Consider the following 18,534-nt stretch of genomic DNA (forward strand, 5'->3'; position numbering starts at 1 on the left):
TTATCGACTAAAGATATAGTTAGATAAACATTTTCTCTCATGGCAAAGCCAAACCAAGTTTCAGTTCTTACAAACACTCCATCTATTTTCACTTCTGACTCAGCATACAGTCCATCTATATTTATTTGAGCTGGCTCAGTATTTTGGGGCCTTTTAAAAAATAAATGAAAAATTGTAAGGCTGTGACACCTCATTAGCCTAGTTAGTAAACCATTTCCTGACTCTGGGGATGTATCTCTTGCCAGACTGTCCATAGAAAGATTGAGGCAGTGTGTTATCATGCCAAATATGCCCAGATTTTACTTTTAGCCAGTGTGTCTTTGAGGGTGTCACACAGAATGATGAAGAGATTGTCATAAGCAAATGAGAATGACCAATAACACTGTCGACTGATCAGAAACCAAAAAAGATCAGCATCAGTGAAGGAAATTTCTTTTAACTCTCATATCTTCTTCACTTCGATAAAACACATTCTCTGCTTAGACAGTACAAGCTGCTTCCAAAAATGGGAAATGTGCCTTTGCTCCTAAACCATGGGTACCCCTTAACTCCTGGGCAGTTCTAGGACATATACTGTTGCGGATGAAAGTATTAACATGGTGATGGTTTAGCGGGAAATCTAGATTTATTAATAACTAACAGCAATTTATCATTACAAAATAATGATAAAATGTTGAAAGAAAGAAAAGCGACTTATTTACAGATGACAAGATTCACACTAACTTACTTAACGGTACCTTAATTTATACATATGTACATGCGCATACACAAAACGTACAAACGCACACACACAGACAAAAGTGTTTGTATCCAGTAGAATGAAGTACGTACCCACACACCAATAAACAGAGAAAGAATGGGTGAAAGAGAAGCTAGCTCAAAGAAAAATTTCCCTCTTGAGTTTAGAATAAATACAATGCCTTGGCATTCCTCAATGGGCAATAGTTGAGACTCAAGCAGGTTGACTTCACCCTGGCCTTCCATCAGCTCTGTCAGCAGACGACACCTTAAGGGTTTGGTACCTGAGAGGTTTCCCAGCTCAGGGGAGATGCTGGTCACAGGCCCGCTGCGATCCAGGAGAGCTCAAAGGGTCTCCCTTGTGGTCGCAATTTATAGGGTCCAGGATAATTGACTTTTGTCAGATACCTTTTGCTCACGCCCAGCTCGAACAACGAAGTATTCTGGTGCCTTACAGCAGTTGCACAAGAACTTGATGAATGTGCAACTCTGTTATTGTTCCCGTTTGCCCACATCCCAGGCACAGGTGTGTCAGCCCCTTAGGAGATGATGGGCCGTTTTAAGCGTTTCCGAGCAATCGGGAGGGGCAGGAGCCAGGCTCCTTGCCCTTAACGTTAGCAGTCCTTATCTCCACAGATTGGTGTATAGCTCGGGGGATGTGGGTGGAATCACACCTAGCACCAAGCAGCCCAACAAGGAGGGGTGGGGAGGAGTAAGAATTGCACCACCACACATACCTGAAGTAAAAGAAGTAAAAAAAAAAAAATATCCTGAGGCCAAGGAAAAAAGGAGATAACTTATGCCAAACTTCAAGAGAAAAAAGGTTTTTTAAGCACAAATTTGGGGAAAATAACTAAAGTAATTAAAAAGAAAGCAACACGCTAAAAGAAAATTAAAATCTTATGTCTTAGTTGAAGAGCTTCAAAAAGACAAATGGTCTGCCTCAGCCACACAGTTGAAAGAAAATGTATGTGACATTTTATCCATTTACAGTACAGAGGGACCACATGTAGGCAACAGGGAAAACTGTATCGTGTCCCCCCCCACATACTTTATCATAGCTAAGAGGTGTCCAATTTTGTGTGCTTTTGCATGGGCACAAATCTGCTCCTTCTGAGCTACAAAAAGGCAGCAAGTCCATGGTTGAGAAAGTCATCCCGAACAGTCAACCTAACATATTTTAAATGTAATTAATTCATTAGAACTACACATTAAGATTTAAGAAGGCACTTTTTGCTTTCTCTGAACACTGTTCTGATGTGCACCTGTAAGTGTTTTAGGCATTCTTCACAGACAAAGGGTCTGTCAACTATGCACATCCCTTTACTTGCCTTTTTTTATAATGCCTTATTTCATGTAGTACTATATATATTTAGTATCTTATATTGTCACATTCACACACACTCATATATATTATATTTCATATATTTTCTACTTATTTTTGCTCAGAATGTGTAATTGTAGAAACTGTGTTCCAACAAAAACTTGAAATCAGCCAAGTAAAAATAATGGGCTAAACTCTCTTAGTGAGCATCAAATAATGTAGCTTTTTGAGAAAAATTACTCTGCTTTACACCAGCAGAAATTCTAAACCCATACTGTTGTCAGAGAAACCTCCATTTGTTAATACATCGGAAATCACAGCAGTACACTGTTGTTAGACACACATGCACACATGTACACACTATTTTCCTCATGGCTGCACAAGTGCGTTGCTGATTTGCTTATCTGCAGCCTGTTGCATTCGAGGCATTTTGTTTACTTAATTCAAAATCAATAAGTTTATTTCCCAGACAATAATTCCAACATTCTCTTGGAATAGCTGCTTAATTTTAAAGTCCAGACATTCATTGTAAAGGAATCTAGTAACAACCCACAAATGAAGAAACACCATCATTGGAATAGCCTGTAGAAGCAAGTTAGCTGATGTCTATAGACTTGTCAGACCGACAATTCACTGCACATCTGTGTCTGCCAATATAGAATTTACTCAAAATTGCCTCTCTAGACACTTCTTTACATAACACATATTTAGCTTATTAGTGCTGTCATTTGGGAGTGTGGTCAGCTTTTGAGCAAAATCTCACTGAGTCCGTTAGTACGGATCACATCACAGCTGCCATTTTAGAATCACGATGATTAGGTTTGAAGTTCAAATGATTTGATTTCACTTTAAAGCTTCAAAAGCAGCCTCTGGGGCAGACTTACACAATTAATTTTTACTGAGATCTGCTGGGTAATTTACTGTAGTCAGAGAATCTTCACTAAGGTAAGGTAATTACCACTGGGTAATTTTATGGTACTCTGTTCAGTAGGAAGCAATGTGTTGGCTGGCTTCTGCTCAGATAAGACCTGGAGGAAAGTGAAGATGCTGCTTCTGGGAAACAACACATGTCTGAGACATTGAGGAGGGATGAGCAGAATTCACTCACTACCCAGATGTGGACCAGAAGTTCTATTTGCCCTCAAAATGTCTTTTCAGGAGTGTGCATGAGGACTTACAGTATACATCGTACTGAGAAGTTTTCAAAATTGAAGTTCTGCACCTGTGATTCTTTAATACAGGAACAAAGAATGCATCCTTAGTTTAGTTTGAACACAGAAGTAAACAATGAAATGAAATATCCCTTTGAGATTTGTATTTATCACTTACAAGAAGCACTTCCTAATAATCAGTGGCAGCTAGGCTGACAAGCAAACTTCAGAGCAAAGCCACGGGGGACACAAGTCTATTTTAGGTTTACTGTTGACAGTGAGGGTCAGAGGAAAAATAAACTCAGCAAGCAGTGTCATGCTACCACAAACCTCTACTGGCCAAGCAGAAACTAAATTACGGTCAAACCTTTCAGCACGACAAAGACTTGGGCAACTGGGCTGCCCTGCAGTGCACAGAGCATGACATACAGATGAACAGGACTAAGCATAAGTGAGATGTAACATAAATTAGTGATAAATAAAGTTCAAAAGATTGGATGAGCTAATTATCCCACAATCTGGAGTGGGGTACAGTATATTTACCCCAATAGCATCCCTATTATTTTACTATTTGAAGTCTACAAAATTAATCTGGAAAGCCCTGTGAAAACAAGGACTGATCATGGTCTCCTTCAAGATATTCTTCTTTTGGTCAAGCTATAAATAATCTCTACTTCTGGACCTATCCATTAAAAAATGAGAGCAGCTGAAGGGCTCAGACATTATTTCTATTACATACACATATATATATTAAAAGAACATAAAAACTTTTTTCTCTTAAAAGTTTAGTCCTCAGCTTAATTTCATGTACTGCAATACTGCTGGGGAAAGCTGATTTGATTGCTTTATCACATTAATAAGAGCTAAGATTTGTGTAAAGGGAAGAAGAGGGAATAAAGTATATTCCATATTGATAGCACTGCTGATGGCATTACTGGCTTTCATTTTGTTAAGTTTACTTCCTATTAAAGCTGATGATAAAAGCAGCTGTGTGGGCTCATAAGCACCTCTATCTACATCTCTCCATGGACTCATTACAAATATCTGTTTCATATAGTCTCATTGTCTAGGACAGATTTAATTTTATTCTATTTTCACTAGGCATAAATAAAAACCTGTCATTCCAACCATTGCATTGCTTTCCTTTTTCTCTACCTATCATCCACTGAATGCAAAACACAATCCTGTAATTCCTACTGTTTTGTTGTTTTCTTTGCTTTTTTTGTTTTGATGAAGCTACAAAACTTTTGTCCATTGTCAGGGGCTAGTTGCTTGAAACAAAGATTTTTTACTTTCAAGCATAATTACACAGGACAGAAATAGCTAGAAAATTTATTGTTGCCCTTTTTTTTTTAACCTCTGATGACACACTGATAATTTGTAAGGAGCATCCACATACCACAGATAAAATTATTCAGATTTTAGGTAGGTGTTTAAAAACCAAGTGCAGTTCTAGTGGGTGATGCCCAATCATTGTGCACCTAATCTCTGTCAAACTGATGCTCACCTGTACTGTTCTGTTTGGCCATTTTAAGGTACTTGCTTACCATTCTCCCATAGCTCTCTGCTCATCTGAAATACCCCTGGGACATTCAGAACGAGTGCCCTATGGAGCAATGCCACACTACTTGGTTGTGATTTTGGAGCCTATAGGATATCAGATTAACAAATTCTCCTGACTTTTCTCGTGGGGTCCCATAATTCATCTGTTTTGTCAGCACTATTTTGGAACTGCTGTCAGGTGGTATTGGGTCAGCTCACATTGGGTCCTGTGAGCATGCCTCTCATTAATACAAATGGGATGTCTCTTATATGTTTGAAGTCTCATGGATGGATGGAAAAAAGTCAGAAGCTTCCAGTGACTGCAGTAATACCCACAATGATGGTGAGCAATACCAGCAGAATAAAATCAAGGGGCCCAGTTCCAGTGCGATGTACTCCATTCAGAATCTTTGGGATTGCTCTAGTAAATCATCTTTCTCATCTTCTTCCTTCAAGGCTCTGTCCTGAACCACATCATTAGTTCCCTGAATCTCCTTCTCTTTTTATAAAGTTTCCTTTATAAACTTGCCCAGTGTAAGACTTCTGAGTATGTTGACCATGGAGATGTAGGTGGTAAGGAAAGGACAATAATAGCCTATTCTTAGTCTCCCTGTCACCAATAATAAAATACTGCTTTATCCATGGTTTTAAATACTATTTCCACCCTCTCTTCTAAACTTGAGCTTCTTTTGGCACATTTCTCACTTATGTTTCCATGTATAATGACTCTATATTAGCGCTGGAGAGTATTAAACTGATTGGTGGAAAATTAATGGAGCAAGCAGGAACGATAGACAATAATTACATGTGCATTGTGGCTTTTGATAAGTTGGGAGTGTGAGTCTGAGGGGCAGTAACATAAAGCACATTAGTAATTGTAAATGCATGGTGCAGTTACAGAACTTCAGTGAACCCACAGAAGAGAGGGAAGGGTCTTTTTCAAAACATGAAACAACAGGCATAGAGGAAGATGCACCCCACTGCTATTCAGCAAGGTAGCATCTTGCTGCCTAGGGTGCAAATCAGAAGGTAACAACCAATATTCAAGAAGTTTTATGGATGAGAGGCCATTGAAAGGCTTCTCTGCTTTATGATCTTATGATACCCACACAAAACAGAACCCCGCCTTTACCTTGAATCACATTACATTGCAGACACTGTGATTCAGTTTAAACCTTGTATAGTCGTCCTATTTCTGCATCTACTGTTTGGTTCATCTCCTGTAGTGCCAACATCTTGAGCAGGGCACTGAAGGAAGAGCAAGCAATTTGGAAGTGAAGGCATCAGCCAGCTCAGTGGCTGGTGGTTATGAGATTTAGAATTCAAGGAAATAAATCTGTTAAGGAGTCGTGTCTCTAGTACAGATGCCATTTGAACATGTTAGGGGAGGCAGGTGTTTAACAGCCATTTGATCTCCCTCAGTAAAATGACGGGTAGAATGTTTCAGAAAGGAGTTATTGTCAGTACATATTACTTGTGGATGCTAATCCAACTCCTCATTTTCAGACCTTTTTGCAGATGGCATTTTTAGCAGTGCTGTCAGCTTCTATGCATGGAGTACTGTTGCCATTACTATATTTTACATGTGCTATGAGTCTTAGATGCTTATAGATATATCCCTGTTTAGAAACAAGTTATATATGACATGGTATGTTGGGAACTAGCTGCAGTTACTGGAAGTTTGTCTGCCTTATGGACACGCTTGTCTGCTTTATAACAGGTTGATTACACCTATCCTAGAAACAGATTCATGAAAGGTCTCTCTCCTTCACCTGGTCTGACAATATTTTGCAGATGCTTGTTTTTGCTAGCTGGCAATCAAAAATACAGGTGTTCTGCAGAAATCCAAATAGCTGTATCCTGAAGAATGGTGGGTACAATGCAAGTGAATATGAAAATGGCACCTGATGGTGAAAAGGTGTTCACCTGAGTGTGAAAAGAACCTGACCCACTCAAAGGACAATGTGACCTCAGAGTAGGGCACACAGACACACAGGCAGGTTCATTCAACTTTGAAACAATGCACTGTGGAAAACATCAAGTCTCCAGAAATTCTATTTGAAAAAATAAGTCAATATATGGAGATACAAAACAACCGAAGCTTGGATTACGTAGAGTAACATCTTGTGTAGACAAGCCCTAAAAATAAATTCTAAAGGGCCACTCCTCATAGATTTGTGTTATTAACAGCATTACACAGAGTTTCATTAGCAGGATTCAAAGTTGTTGAGGCAGTCTGCTGCAAGCTTTGGTTCTTCCAAGGAAAATTGTGAACTACTATGATCTTGATTTTTAGGAACTCTTACACATTCTTACAACGATAAACAAAAAGGACAAATGCATTTCCTCTCTACCATTTCTCAGAGCAAACCAGGAACTCAGTGCCATAGTGTTTTCACTGGTAAATCTCTCATTAAACTTTTCAGAGTTACTCCTGTAAAAAACCAAAAAAACCCCAACCCAAATCAAACAAGCAAATACAAACCAGAGATGTAGGCTAAAAGAAAGACACTATCTATTAGCTCAATACCAGAGATTTTTATAGTTTTCCCACAATAGAAACTCTGAGACAAAACAAAACTATAAAAGCAGGCATGTATAACATGTATTACTTACAGTGTATTTCTAGAACCTGCATTGCTATCTGAGGTGTAGAGTTTAGGGACTCATGATCTACTCTGCAACTTACAACTGCACCATCATCATTGCGATCTGCTAGGAAATCCAGTGTGCTGCTGACTGTGAATGTTTTACGATTTGCATCTTCTTCTTTTAAATATTTAACATCTGAAAGAAAGAATAAACAAACAATTTTCTCTCCAGTATTTTTAGGAAAAGTAGTCCAGCATTAGACAGCTAAATTACCTATCACACTTGTTGAAAAAACATGTCTTTCATATCTGTATTGATCTCTTTAAAACAAAAGTAATTAGACTGTCGTTATTTCTCAATTTGCTCTGATTTTCAGAGGAGGAGCTATATATTGAAAAAGAAAATTTTGAATTGGTTACATGATACTGCAGTCAAACGGAAATTCCTTTCATCATTATTTCTTATATGTTTTGGTCCAAATTTGATATAAACTTTCTCTGCGGTTCATTAGAAAAAATGTGGTCTCCTCCCATTCTCACTTCCCTTATGTATTCAGTATCACTAAATATTAAATTTTTTAAGTCCATGATTATAATCTTTCATAGTAATGCAATACATGGATATTACTGAAACCATGTGAATTAATGGTTGCATGCATGTAGTCACATTAATCCTGTTGTTTGGCTAGAATTAAGCTAATTTATGAATTAAATTAACCCAAAGTATAGCCTTCAATGCTGATGAACAGTTGTAAATAGAGCATGTCATAGTATTTACTGGAATCTGCAGACAAGTCCCAGGAAGACTGGAAATAAAATTATTTCAAAGAGACCTTCCACTCACTGCTTTATAACATGTTAAATTAGCCCACTGGCCTTGTGCAGACTCAGTCAAAAATCTCTTTGACAGTTTTTACCCCAGATACTAGAGTATGAGGAGCCTACAGCTATGCTTAAAAGGTATTCAACTCAGTTGAATGTTAAAGTTCAAATTCTGAAATTTTTATTTTAGGACATACATGTTAGACTAGAACTAAAGATCCAAAAGACTAAGCATTTATTTTAAAAAGTTTTAATGTATTAACTGCAACATGAGATCTTCTTACACATACGGTAGAATTGTTTTACTTCATTCCCAACTACTTATAATACTTACTGATTTTAATTTATTTCAGCAAAATAGTAAGCTTGTCATATTGATTTGTTACAATGAAAGCTTTAAAAGACATATAATAAATAAAAATACATATTAGATTACACTGAGATTGCGTATGTCCTCTGTGTCCTAAAAAAAGAAAAAGTGAGAGGTTTCAGTTTTACAAATTATACTAAATCCCTTTAGAGAAGAAGTTGACCTAAATAAAATTTCAACGAAATATCTATTTAGAAAGCAAATCTTAAATGGCTTAAGCTACATCTTTTTAGATTGAAATTAGAAAGATGGTCTTTTTCATTGTCTCCAGATAGATGAAGGCACCATATAGTTATAGAATTTCCATTTTCCCCTAAGAAATAATTATTTCTTGCATACAAGCATTTTTCTCCCTGTTGGTTGCTAATCTTTAAGAGATTTCAATTTCTGCTATGGTGGCTATTAATATTTAGGGAGCAGTAGGTGAGAGAAATATTGACCAGGGCTAAAGCAAAATTATTATAATCAAACAACAAATGACTTCACTAATATTTAAAGCAAACACATGAGATTTTGTTCCCAGAGTTAGGTTTCTAAGTTTAATAATAAGCAAGTTTAATAATAAGCACCAATATAGATAGGCTCCTTATAAGTAATGTACACATCCTTTTGCTTACTGACTTCAGGTGGAGGACAGACAGCTCCTGAAAACATCAACAACTTTAATTTCAGTGAGAGGTTGTGGATGCTTAATCCTTTAGAAAAACAAAAGCAGTTAATTTCCTAAAGGGATGTTTAGAAGCCTTTCTCTAGACGTCTATTGTTTGGAAGAGTTCCACTCTTAATTAATTACCTCTGTAAAAAGGATGGTGATACTATTCTATAAACTGTTGACATCCTCACCAGAAATTCTTAGCTTGTCTACTTTATCAGCTGTATCTTCTGTTTCTTCATAGCAAAATGATGGTGTGATTATAATATATACTAACTGAATGCAAGCCCACCTGGATGTAAGAGCAGTGGAGATCAGGTACTGGGTATGTTACTGTATGCTAGCATTCAGAATAGTTACCTAGGGTTTTTACAGAATTTTTAAGTATGTCTACTGTAGCCCATTATTTAATTTATTTTGCTACTCTTTTATCTCCTAAATACTTGCTTGAAAACAAAAGTTAAAAAAAAAATCCATTAGTAAGGCACTTTCTCTGGAAATCACTATAATGAAACAGGTTGGGGGATGACTAGATAGAAAGTAGCTTTATAGAGGGGGAATTGGGGGTCTTGAAGACAGGTTGAACAGGCTGAATCTAGAGTACCAGGCCCACCCAGTTTTGGGCTTCCCAGTACAAGAAAGGTGTCTACAAACCTGAGTAGGTTCAGTCAAAAGCCATAGAGATGGTCAATGGCGGAAGCATACAACGTACAAGGACAGCTTAAGACAGTTGGGTTTGTTCAACCCGAGGAAGAGAAGACTAAAACCAGATCAAACTGCTGCCTTTAAACTGTACCTAATGCACAGTTATAGAGAAGAAAAAGCCTGAGTCCTCTCAGAGGTGTTCAGCAAAAGTTGACGGGCAATGAACACATTACACCAAGGTAAATTCTAATTATGGACCATGAAACATCTGCATATAATGAAAATTCTCCACAATAAGGGCTTTCAAATAATGAAACATCTAGCTCAGACAGACTATGGAATCTCCATCCTTAGAGATTTTTCAAAACTGAATTGGAGAAGACCTTTAGCAACCTGATCTAACCTTTGAACAGATGTTGGGCCATATGAAATCTAAGGGTCAACTATGGGCCCACTCCTGTGACTCTATCAGATAGCTGCACATACAGATATGCTTGTATTAACTAATAGCAGTTTATATCTCATAAGTATAGATGTTTGATAGTGAAAATAATAAATAGACATGATAGAAATTCTATCATTCATTGTTCATTGTCAACTATTTATAAGCACGTATTTGTAATGTCCATAGAGGAACACTCATCTTTTTAAAAGACACTTTTGCTGTTTTTAAAAGGCAAATATAATTTTTGTTTACATTTAAAATCAAGTTCTGACATGAAATGGCTTTGTTATCTAAAAAAATTTCATCTTCATTTTAGAGGTTTATCAAGACAAAATGTTCAGTGCCTCTCTGAATTCTTTGTGTATACTAAAAATATATGAACCAATTCAAAATGTCTTATCTGTTGCAACAAAACAAACTGATATTATCTTATTTATTTTTGAAGCCAAATTTTTCAAGGGAAAAAAAAAAGACAATCCATTAAAAAATATTCCTGAAACCTAAAAATATTTTTTTTATATATTATTGTTGAAACATCATGTAACAAATTCTGTTGAAAAATTACGTAATTAGCTTCTCCAATATTTTTGCTTTTAATAGTCTTCCAGAAATGTCACCAGAATGCTAAACTGCAGACTGCTTTGTTAATTTGGTGCATATATGAGAGACAGAACTCTAAAATAAAAGGTATGGTGCTCAGTGCTTCACATTCAGTCTCTCTCATTACTAACACTTACTCTATCAAACAGTATTCCTTTACCAGATGATGATTCCTTTTTGAGTAATAGCAATGGAGCTACAATTTTAGAATGGCTTTTTCCCCTTCGGTGCAACTCTGAACTCAATGCATCATTTATATTCTTTTGCACCATGTATAATACACTGTAACACAATTGGATTTACTGGTGCTAGACAGACGAACTCCTAACCTTTAATGTCAGCTGCATTAGCATATAATTTCATATCTATTTTCTCAGATTTATCATTTCACCTTTTACAGTGCACAAAGCTAATGTAACTTCTGCTGATGCCACTGCAAACTGGTTAGGTTATTTTATTTCTAACCTTTGTGAAATGGCAATGTGCTCTTCAGAAGACCTAGAAAACTAAACTGAAATGAATGTGCTCAGTACTTTCCTCTCATTCCTGTTTTGTTGGGTTTTTTCCCCTTTACTGTTCTTTTTCACACATCGTTGTTCCTTCCCCACCCCCTTTTTTAAAAAAAAATCCCTTTAGGAACTGTTGAGAAGAGCAAATTAAAAAGTCAAAGCACCAAATTGCTTGCTGGCTTCAATTACATGTCAGCTGAAAGAAAGGCAAAGTTATTACACCAGATTTTCAAATATAATTTTTAAAATAACATCTTTTCATATACATTGCCTTGCTGTTAGGCCAACTGTATCAGTGGTTCTCTTAAAGTATTGACATTGCTTCGAGTGATTTTCAATCTTTACATGTCTTGATTATATATATTCATCTTGTCATCTTTTCTGGATGACAGAATCTATGCTGTGCCATGTGTGTTAGCTGTGCTGTTAAATTCTTCTTTTTAATTAGGTTTGATGAGGTGCTGCTTTTCTTTCAGCAATTTCCTCAAATTTCCCTGTGGCTGGAAAGAATGATTCTCTGTTTCCTCATTTTCTATCCTTGTTACAAGTGCTCAAACACATTTCAAATGGTTCCAGCCTAAAATTCCTGTCACCTTCAACACTGCTCTGATTTTCATCAGAAATCTAAAGATGCTTCTAGAATGGACTGGGTTCCTTGGACAATCAACTGCAGTCTCCTTTATTTACCAGTTTTATATCACAGGTCTGGTTGTGTACACTGAACTGTGGTAGAGAATAGTAAAGGAAGATTAATGGATTCTGTAATTAATGCTGTAAATTTGCTTGAAGCAGTTTATTGAGCTAACAAAATCCACAATGTCATGCAAATATGAGACAGATAAAAGTTTTTTTAAAAAATAAGTTACACAGAAAAGGTGGATTTTGAATCAGTTATTGATCCAGTTTTATAGCAGCATGAATAGAGGTAACATGAATAAATACCAATGCCTTATCCTTTTTATTCATCTCCTCTATAATGGGTACCTCAGTTGGCTGTGGTAGATGTGACTAACCCTTCTGTTATATATATTTTTTTTTTTTTTTTTCACCAAAAAGGATTTTAAACTATCTCAGTATTTATGAGAATATGCACTAGAAAACTATGTTTTAAGTAAAGCACATACAAAGAGAAAGAGAAGACAGGAAAGAAAGAAATAGGCAACTCTTTCCTATCTCACTGCATCCTCAAAGGCAAATCCTTGATTTCAGCTTCGGTTTTAGTCACCTGATGACTTTTTGGTTACAGCAGACTTTGTCCAACTCCCCCCAGACCCTGTGAAGTTCTCCTCATCCCCTTTAAAGTCTACCTTCTCCTGGCTCCTCACCACAGACTCTCAGCATCTTTGTCTCAGCTGCATGTTCCCAGTTTCCCAACTGAGATTCCCTCAATTGCCACATCCTGACTCTTCCTCACCAGAGCAGGCTCCATAGCTCCCCTACAGGAAGTGCAGTCTCCTGTCTCCTCCAGACAGTTCTGCCTCACCTGGTCACTTTACTTAGAGGAGTGTAACATAAAACTGGCAATTGACCAAATCAGACATATGTCATATTAGAAAGGCAAAATGAACTGAAAAAGTAAAATACCTGGGGTGACTGGTATGGCTGTGATAACAATAATCCATAAAACATTACTCTATGAAGCATCACAGTTGAGTTTATTATGCTGAACAGAGTTCAGAGCAATTCAAAACATCAGTTTTTACCATTTGGAGAAAAAAAGATAGTTATATGACCACTCCAGTACTTTACAATCAAATCCTTATCTATGTACTTCACTGATTCATTTAACAATTAAATATGAGAAACTTTACAAACATGAATTAAAAAATGTCATTCTGAATAATGTATAGTTTTGACAATTGGACCAAATTAGATCAAAGTCCTTTTAAATACCTTTAACTTCTTTGTCGTTCTTGAACCATCTGATATCAGCTGCTGGTTTACTACCAGATGTCTTGCAAGTTAGCTGCATCCTCTCTCCTTCCATAACTGGTGAGGTAAATCCAGTAATTTGTGGCTTCTCAGGAACACCTAACAAGCAAACAAGCAAAATGTCTCTGATAGTGTCAGCTGCTGCCATGAATATATGACCAACTTAAAGTTCATTTCTTCATATGCTCTAAATTCTGGAAACAGAATAATTAGTCCCTTGCCTTATCAGTGAATCCTGTTTCCTATTGCAAATAAACTGTCAATCTGAACCATAGTTGATTCTAAAGAATTAAAGAAAACAGAACTTATCTAGTTTTCTAAGGGAAATGTATTTTTAAAACTATCTTATCTATGTATATTCTGCATGCAGGTCTAGTCTGACTTGCTATTACAAGGTTGAAACTGGTATGCACAGCAAGCAGGATGACAAAGTATATTAGAAGTACACCTGTGAAAATAAAATGTAACTGGCAACAAAAAGCTGAACTGATCTAACTTCAGAACAGATGTTTAAGCATGAATTATGAAGATTTTAATACAAAATCCAGGGAAAAGGGAGGATGAAAATAAATACAGGAGTTACTTTCTCTTCAGCGAACACATAACCAAAGAAACAACAGGAATAATCACAGTTCCACTGGCTATGGAGAATTCTTCAGCTGAATCCAAGTTCTTTGGAGGAGGTCGTATGATCATGACATACTATACACATAATATTAAATTGGGAAATAGTTGTTTTTCAGTGAACCATGGAAGGTTTAAAAAAACAGTTATGAAGAGAATTGGGAAAAAATTTGATCACTACATGTATAAATCCATTTGACTTCTGAAAATAGAAGAATAACTTATTTTAAAGTGATACTGATGACCGTAATTTTAAAATCTCTGAAAATGTCATTGTTATAACTTGCATCTGCAGTGCTTTGATGCATTCATATTTGTGGCTAGATAAAGGGATCAGTCACAGTAATTGATCCTGTGCCCTGTATTTCACAATTTGGTTTGTTTACATCTCTTTTCTGAAATGACACATTATGTACATAAAAACCAAGCAGCAGTACCTATTACATAGTACACTTCTGTAATAAATCCACTCCTCTCTTTCAGGACAGAAAATGGTGTCTACTATAATACCTTGACACTTAAATCTTCTAATCCATAACAGAGCAGTCAATAAAGAGATTATTAGTACATAAAAGGATAGTTTATCTGATTAAAAGATGTAATACATTTCAATGGAAAATATCCCCTTTTCAGATAGAAAATGTTCTAAGAGTTTAAAATGTTACTTTGAAATAGAAAATTACAAATACAAAGTGAAAAATGACAGGCATCTTAAACCTTGCAGCTTTCTTTCTTGGAAGTTAAATTGGTGATGTTGGGAAAATTTCATGAAACCTTCCCCCAAAATGAAGGTAAAACTAAAAGGACTGTGAAAAATCACATTACTTTGGTTAATAAATATTGGCTAGATTTTTTTTGTCTTTGTAATACCTTTCTATGACTTTCTGCTATTTAAAAGGTTGAACTGGTCTACTCATCTATTGTTTAGATCATGAGATACCTCTACAGAAAAGAAGATTAACTGTAGGCAGTTGTTATTCCAGAATATTCTGCTTTGAGTGGGTATTTTTTGTCTTTAATGGCAAACTTGTGAAGATTTTTGTAAAACAGTCTCACAGGGACTGAAAGGGAGATGTATTTCATATCCTATGCACAAAACCAATTCCCTGGCTGGATTAATGTGAATATTACTGGCACAGAGAACATCTTACATTAGTCCTATTAAATTCAACTGTCTGCCTGTCTACATATAAAAATAAAACAAAAAGAAAGAGTCAAGTTCAGGGACAGAAAAAAGAGAAAAGAATAAAAATCAATCTCTAAAATCATATAACCTCTTAGGTACGCAGGTGTGTTTCAATGAACTATAGCAATTTCGGCTGATTGGGCTACTGACATTCATAGAATCATATAAAGCTTTGAGCAGAAACTTTATTTCCTGGGCATCTCTCAAAATCTATTGCTTTTCTATGTGTATCTATAACCTTTGGGGAAAACAGCAGAGCATTTAGAGGATAAAACATAAAAGAAGCAGCAAACCCAGTGGAAATACGCACTTTATAGACAAAAAAAGAAAGCAGAATGAGCGAAGAAAATGCACAGCTAAGAAAAAACGATAAAGCTCTAAAGCCCGTTTTGATTTCATGCTTTCTGATTTTCTCCCCTTTGCCCTATACAATACATTGTTAGGAGATGAACACAGGCACCTTCTTCACAATTTGGGTGCTTGGGATGTAGAGGTTACGTCCATTTTATGAAGCACTCATACTATGGTATTTGTGTGCTCCCCCAATTCATTATTCTGCCACAGCACAAATAGTAAGAGGCATGTTATTTTTCAGCACAGCAATATGAAACAATAAACTTCAGGGAAACAAGATCAGACATTTACATTTATCTTCTGTCAAGCTTTAGAAAAGTTCATTCTTATCATAATTTGCCAAAGCCTGAGAAGTTTAACACTTGCTTCTTTATGCTCAGCTATTTATACTTACCGAGAACGGTAAGAAAAGCCTTGGAAGTTTTGACAGGCATAGTAAATAAAGAGCAGGTGTACTGCCCTTCATCCGACAGAGACACATCACTGACACTGATACTCAGTTCATGCCAGGAAGCTCGGACCAGTTCAATTCTGTTGTCCCTCAGAGCTGAAAAACAAAAATTCATGTTATAAGGTAGGAAACAGCACATTAACAAAGTGTGATATGTTACACAAGAGGCTCTATGAAGTAGCCTAGTGAAATCACGCCCCAGAATACAGGGAGATGGACACAGTTGTCTTTATGCATAGTGGTTTGTTTTGTCTGTGGAATACAGGACAAGAGTTCAGCAAGTTTCTGAACAGTTTACTGAGTGACTTGCATATAAACCTATGCATATAAACCTATGCATATAAACTTGCATATAAACTGAGGGACTTCATTTACCTTTGATCTTCCTCTAAAAAAAACCAACATTGACTTTGATCTCTGCCCCCCAGCAGCTTTGTTCAGTGCCTAAAATAACTCCTTCCTAAAACCATTTTCTTTTTCATGCATTTACAAATGTGGGTAATATTGATAATCCTGTTAATAAACTATATTTTCAAATAAGAAGTCTAGCATTGCACAGCTTGCCTACAGATTTTTCTCATGTCCATTACTACTCATATTGAACTGGAATATCAGATTTCTTGAATGCTATAAGGGTACTTCCTATTATGAATACATTGAAAGTTTCAATTCTACATGCATATGTAATATATTTAAAGATTTGAGGTAATTGAGTATAGTGGCTTTACTTTTTTGCTTATGACTGATCTTCTATCGGAAAATCCTTCCTAACAAAATTTTGTTTGCATGAAACCAGTGAGGGAAGAGGAGCAGGTAGATTTACTTAAATTCAAAATGTCACTTTTCCTAATGGTTTAAAATTTTAAGTATTTTAAAGCCTATATTTAGTTTAACCCACATCCTCTATTGAGAAACAGTCAAAACATTCCCAAACATTCCATTTCTCTGCAGTAAAGCTGTTTCAGGAATCTACATATATTAACCAAGTCCTTCCACAGCATAGAAATACTAGTATCATAAGTAAGTAAACACTGTAATTCTCCTAAGTGAACAATTAAAAAGCCTCTGTAACTCACAAAGTTTTGCTGTATACTTTCAGATTCAATCTTTGACCTGACAGTATTTGAATCTTCAGTGAATCTATTTTTATAGTAAGCCTCTGAAAGCCAAGAGTAAAATGGGACTACCGTAATTACTAGGAGAGCTATGCTTTGATCTGTGAGAAGAACAAATATGTTCAAGTCACTAACGCTGTTCTCACTCGCCTCTTTCTAAAGTCGCCAAAGGCTCTTAGATTTGGTTCTCCTAACATTTGTATCTTCCAATGATAAAAAGAAAGGTTTACTGTGGTCCTTGTGCTACTAAATCTAGATGTTTCTGCCCCATTGCAAGGTTCTCTCAGTGCTGTCAATACAGGAAGATTTACACCAAAACAAGCAGCTACAATGAAGATTCAGCAAAAATGTCACTTGAATTTGTTGTCTTCTAGGGCTACCATTCAGGTTTCTTTACAGTGATCTCAAGCTGAATTTACTGATTATTTTACAGTAGGCCAGCTAAAGCTTGACTTATTCTTAGCAGGGTCTGATGACTGAAAGGTGACAGTTTAAGCAGACCTAACATATAAGCATGCCATGAACTGCTCCAAGGCACATCGAAGTGACTGAGATTGTGTGCAGTGGACACATTCCAAACATAACTGAGACATCTTCTGGCCAGCCACAGCAAGAAATAAATAATTATGTACCATATGATATAAAACGCATATAATGATGGAAAATACGTGCAACATTAAAGCAAACAAGCAAGCAAAACAAAACCCACAAAATTAAAAGCTATGTATATACCAATATGCTGACATAACAGCCAAGAAAACAAGATCAAGAAAACAAAATGTACATAGAAGCAAGCTTCTACCAACCCAGAATAGCAGGCAAAGCTGATGACTGTGGCTTTACTAGCCAAAAGTCCTCACAACAGTAAAGCTGTTGCTATCTTTGAGGAAATAGATGGGGACTCAGAATTAATTTTTCAGCTTTTCAATTCTAGTCAGATGCAAACTGAGCAGATGTAGGAATGATAGCTTATTTCACAGAATCACAGAATCACAGAATCATTCAGGTTGGAAAAGACCCTTGGGATCATCGAGTCCAACCATCAGCCCTACTCTACAAAGTTTTCCCCTACACCATATCCCCCAACATCTCATCTAAATGACCCTTAAACACATCCATAATTCACATTACTGACCTTTCAAAAAAAAATATTATTTTTAATCCAGTGCTTCCAAATGGTTTGATTACTACCACACGTATATATAATTGGAAGAACAGCACAGCAAATACAAAAAAAAATGAACAAAAAAATGCTCAGCACCCCGTAATTTGGAAGGGGTGATTTTTGCCACCCGTTAATCAGTAATCATTTAAAAAATAATGCAGTATATCATCTTACATCGTTTTTTTTTTTTTTTTTTAATAATTTTCAATCGCTACTGCATCATGATAAAGATTTACCTAGCTATTGAAATATTTTCCTATAGATGGGACAATGTGCAGAATTTCATGCACTAAAAAGAACTGTCATGAATTCCAGTAG

At 36.2% G+C, this 18,534-nt stretch overlaps 1 protein-coding gene across 5 annotated transcripts in view; it reads right to left on the reverse strand.

Annotated features, from left to right (window-relative positions):
• CADM2 (cell adhesion molecule 2) overlaps positions 1-18,534 on the reverse strand; it is a 691,822-nt gene that overhangs the window by 120,086 nt on the left and 553,202 nt on the right. For all 5 annotated transcript variants that reach the window (XR_012627403.1, XM_074857862.1, XM_074857868.1 and 2 more), the window contains 3 exons: positions 15,880-16,032; positions 13,283-13,420; positions 7,372-7,542 (listed from right to left, as the gene is read on the reverse strand). Coding sequence is in view for 4 of the 5 variants with exons in the window: in XM_074857862.1 (XP_074713963.1) it covers positions 7,372-7,542; positions 13,283-13,420; positions 15,880-16,032 (462 nt within the window). In the remaining variant the exon portion in view is untranslated. The remainder of the gene's footprint in view (positions 1-7,371; positions 7,543-13,282; positions 13,421-15,879; positions 16,033-18,534) is intronic.

Source organism: Strix uralensis, chromosome 2 (genome assembly GCF_047716275.1).
Source record: "Strix uralensis isolate ZFMK-TIS-50842 chromosome 2, bStrUra1, whole genome shotgun sequence".
Lineage (NCBI taxonomy): Eukaryota > Metazoa > Chordata > Aves > Strigiformes > Strigidae > Strix > Strix uralensis.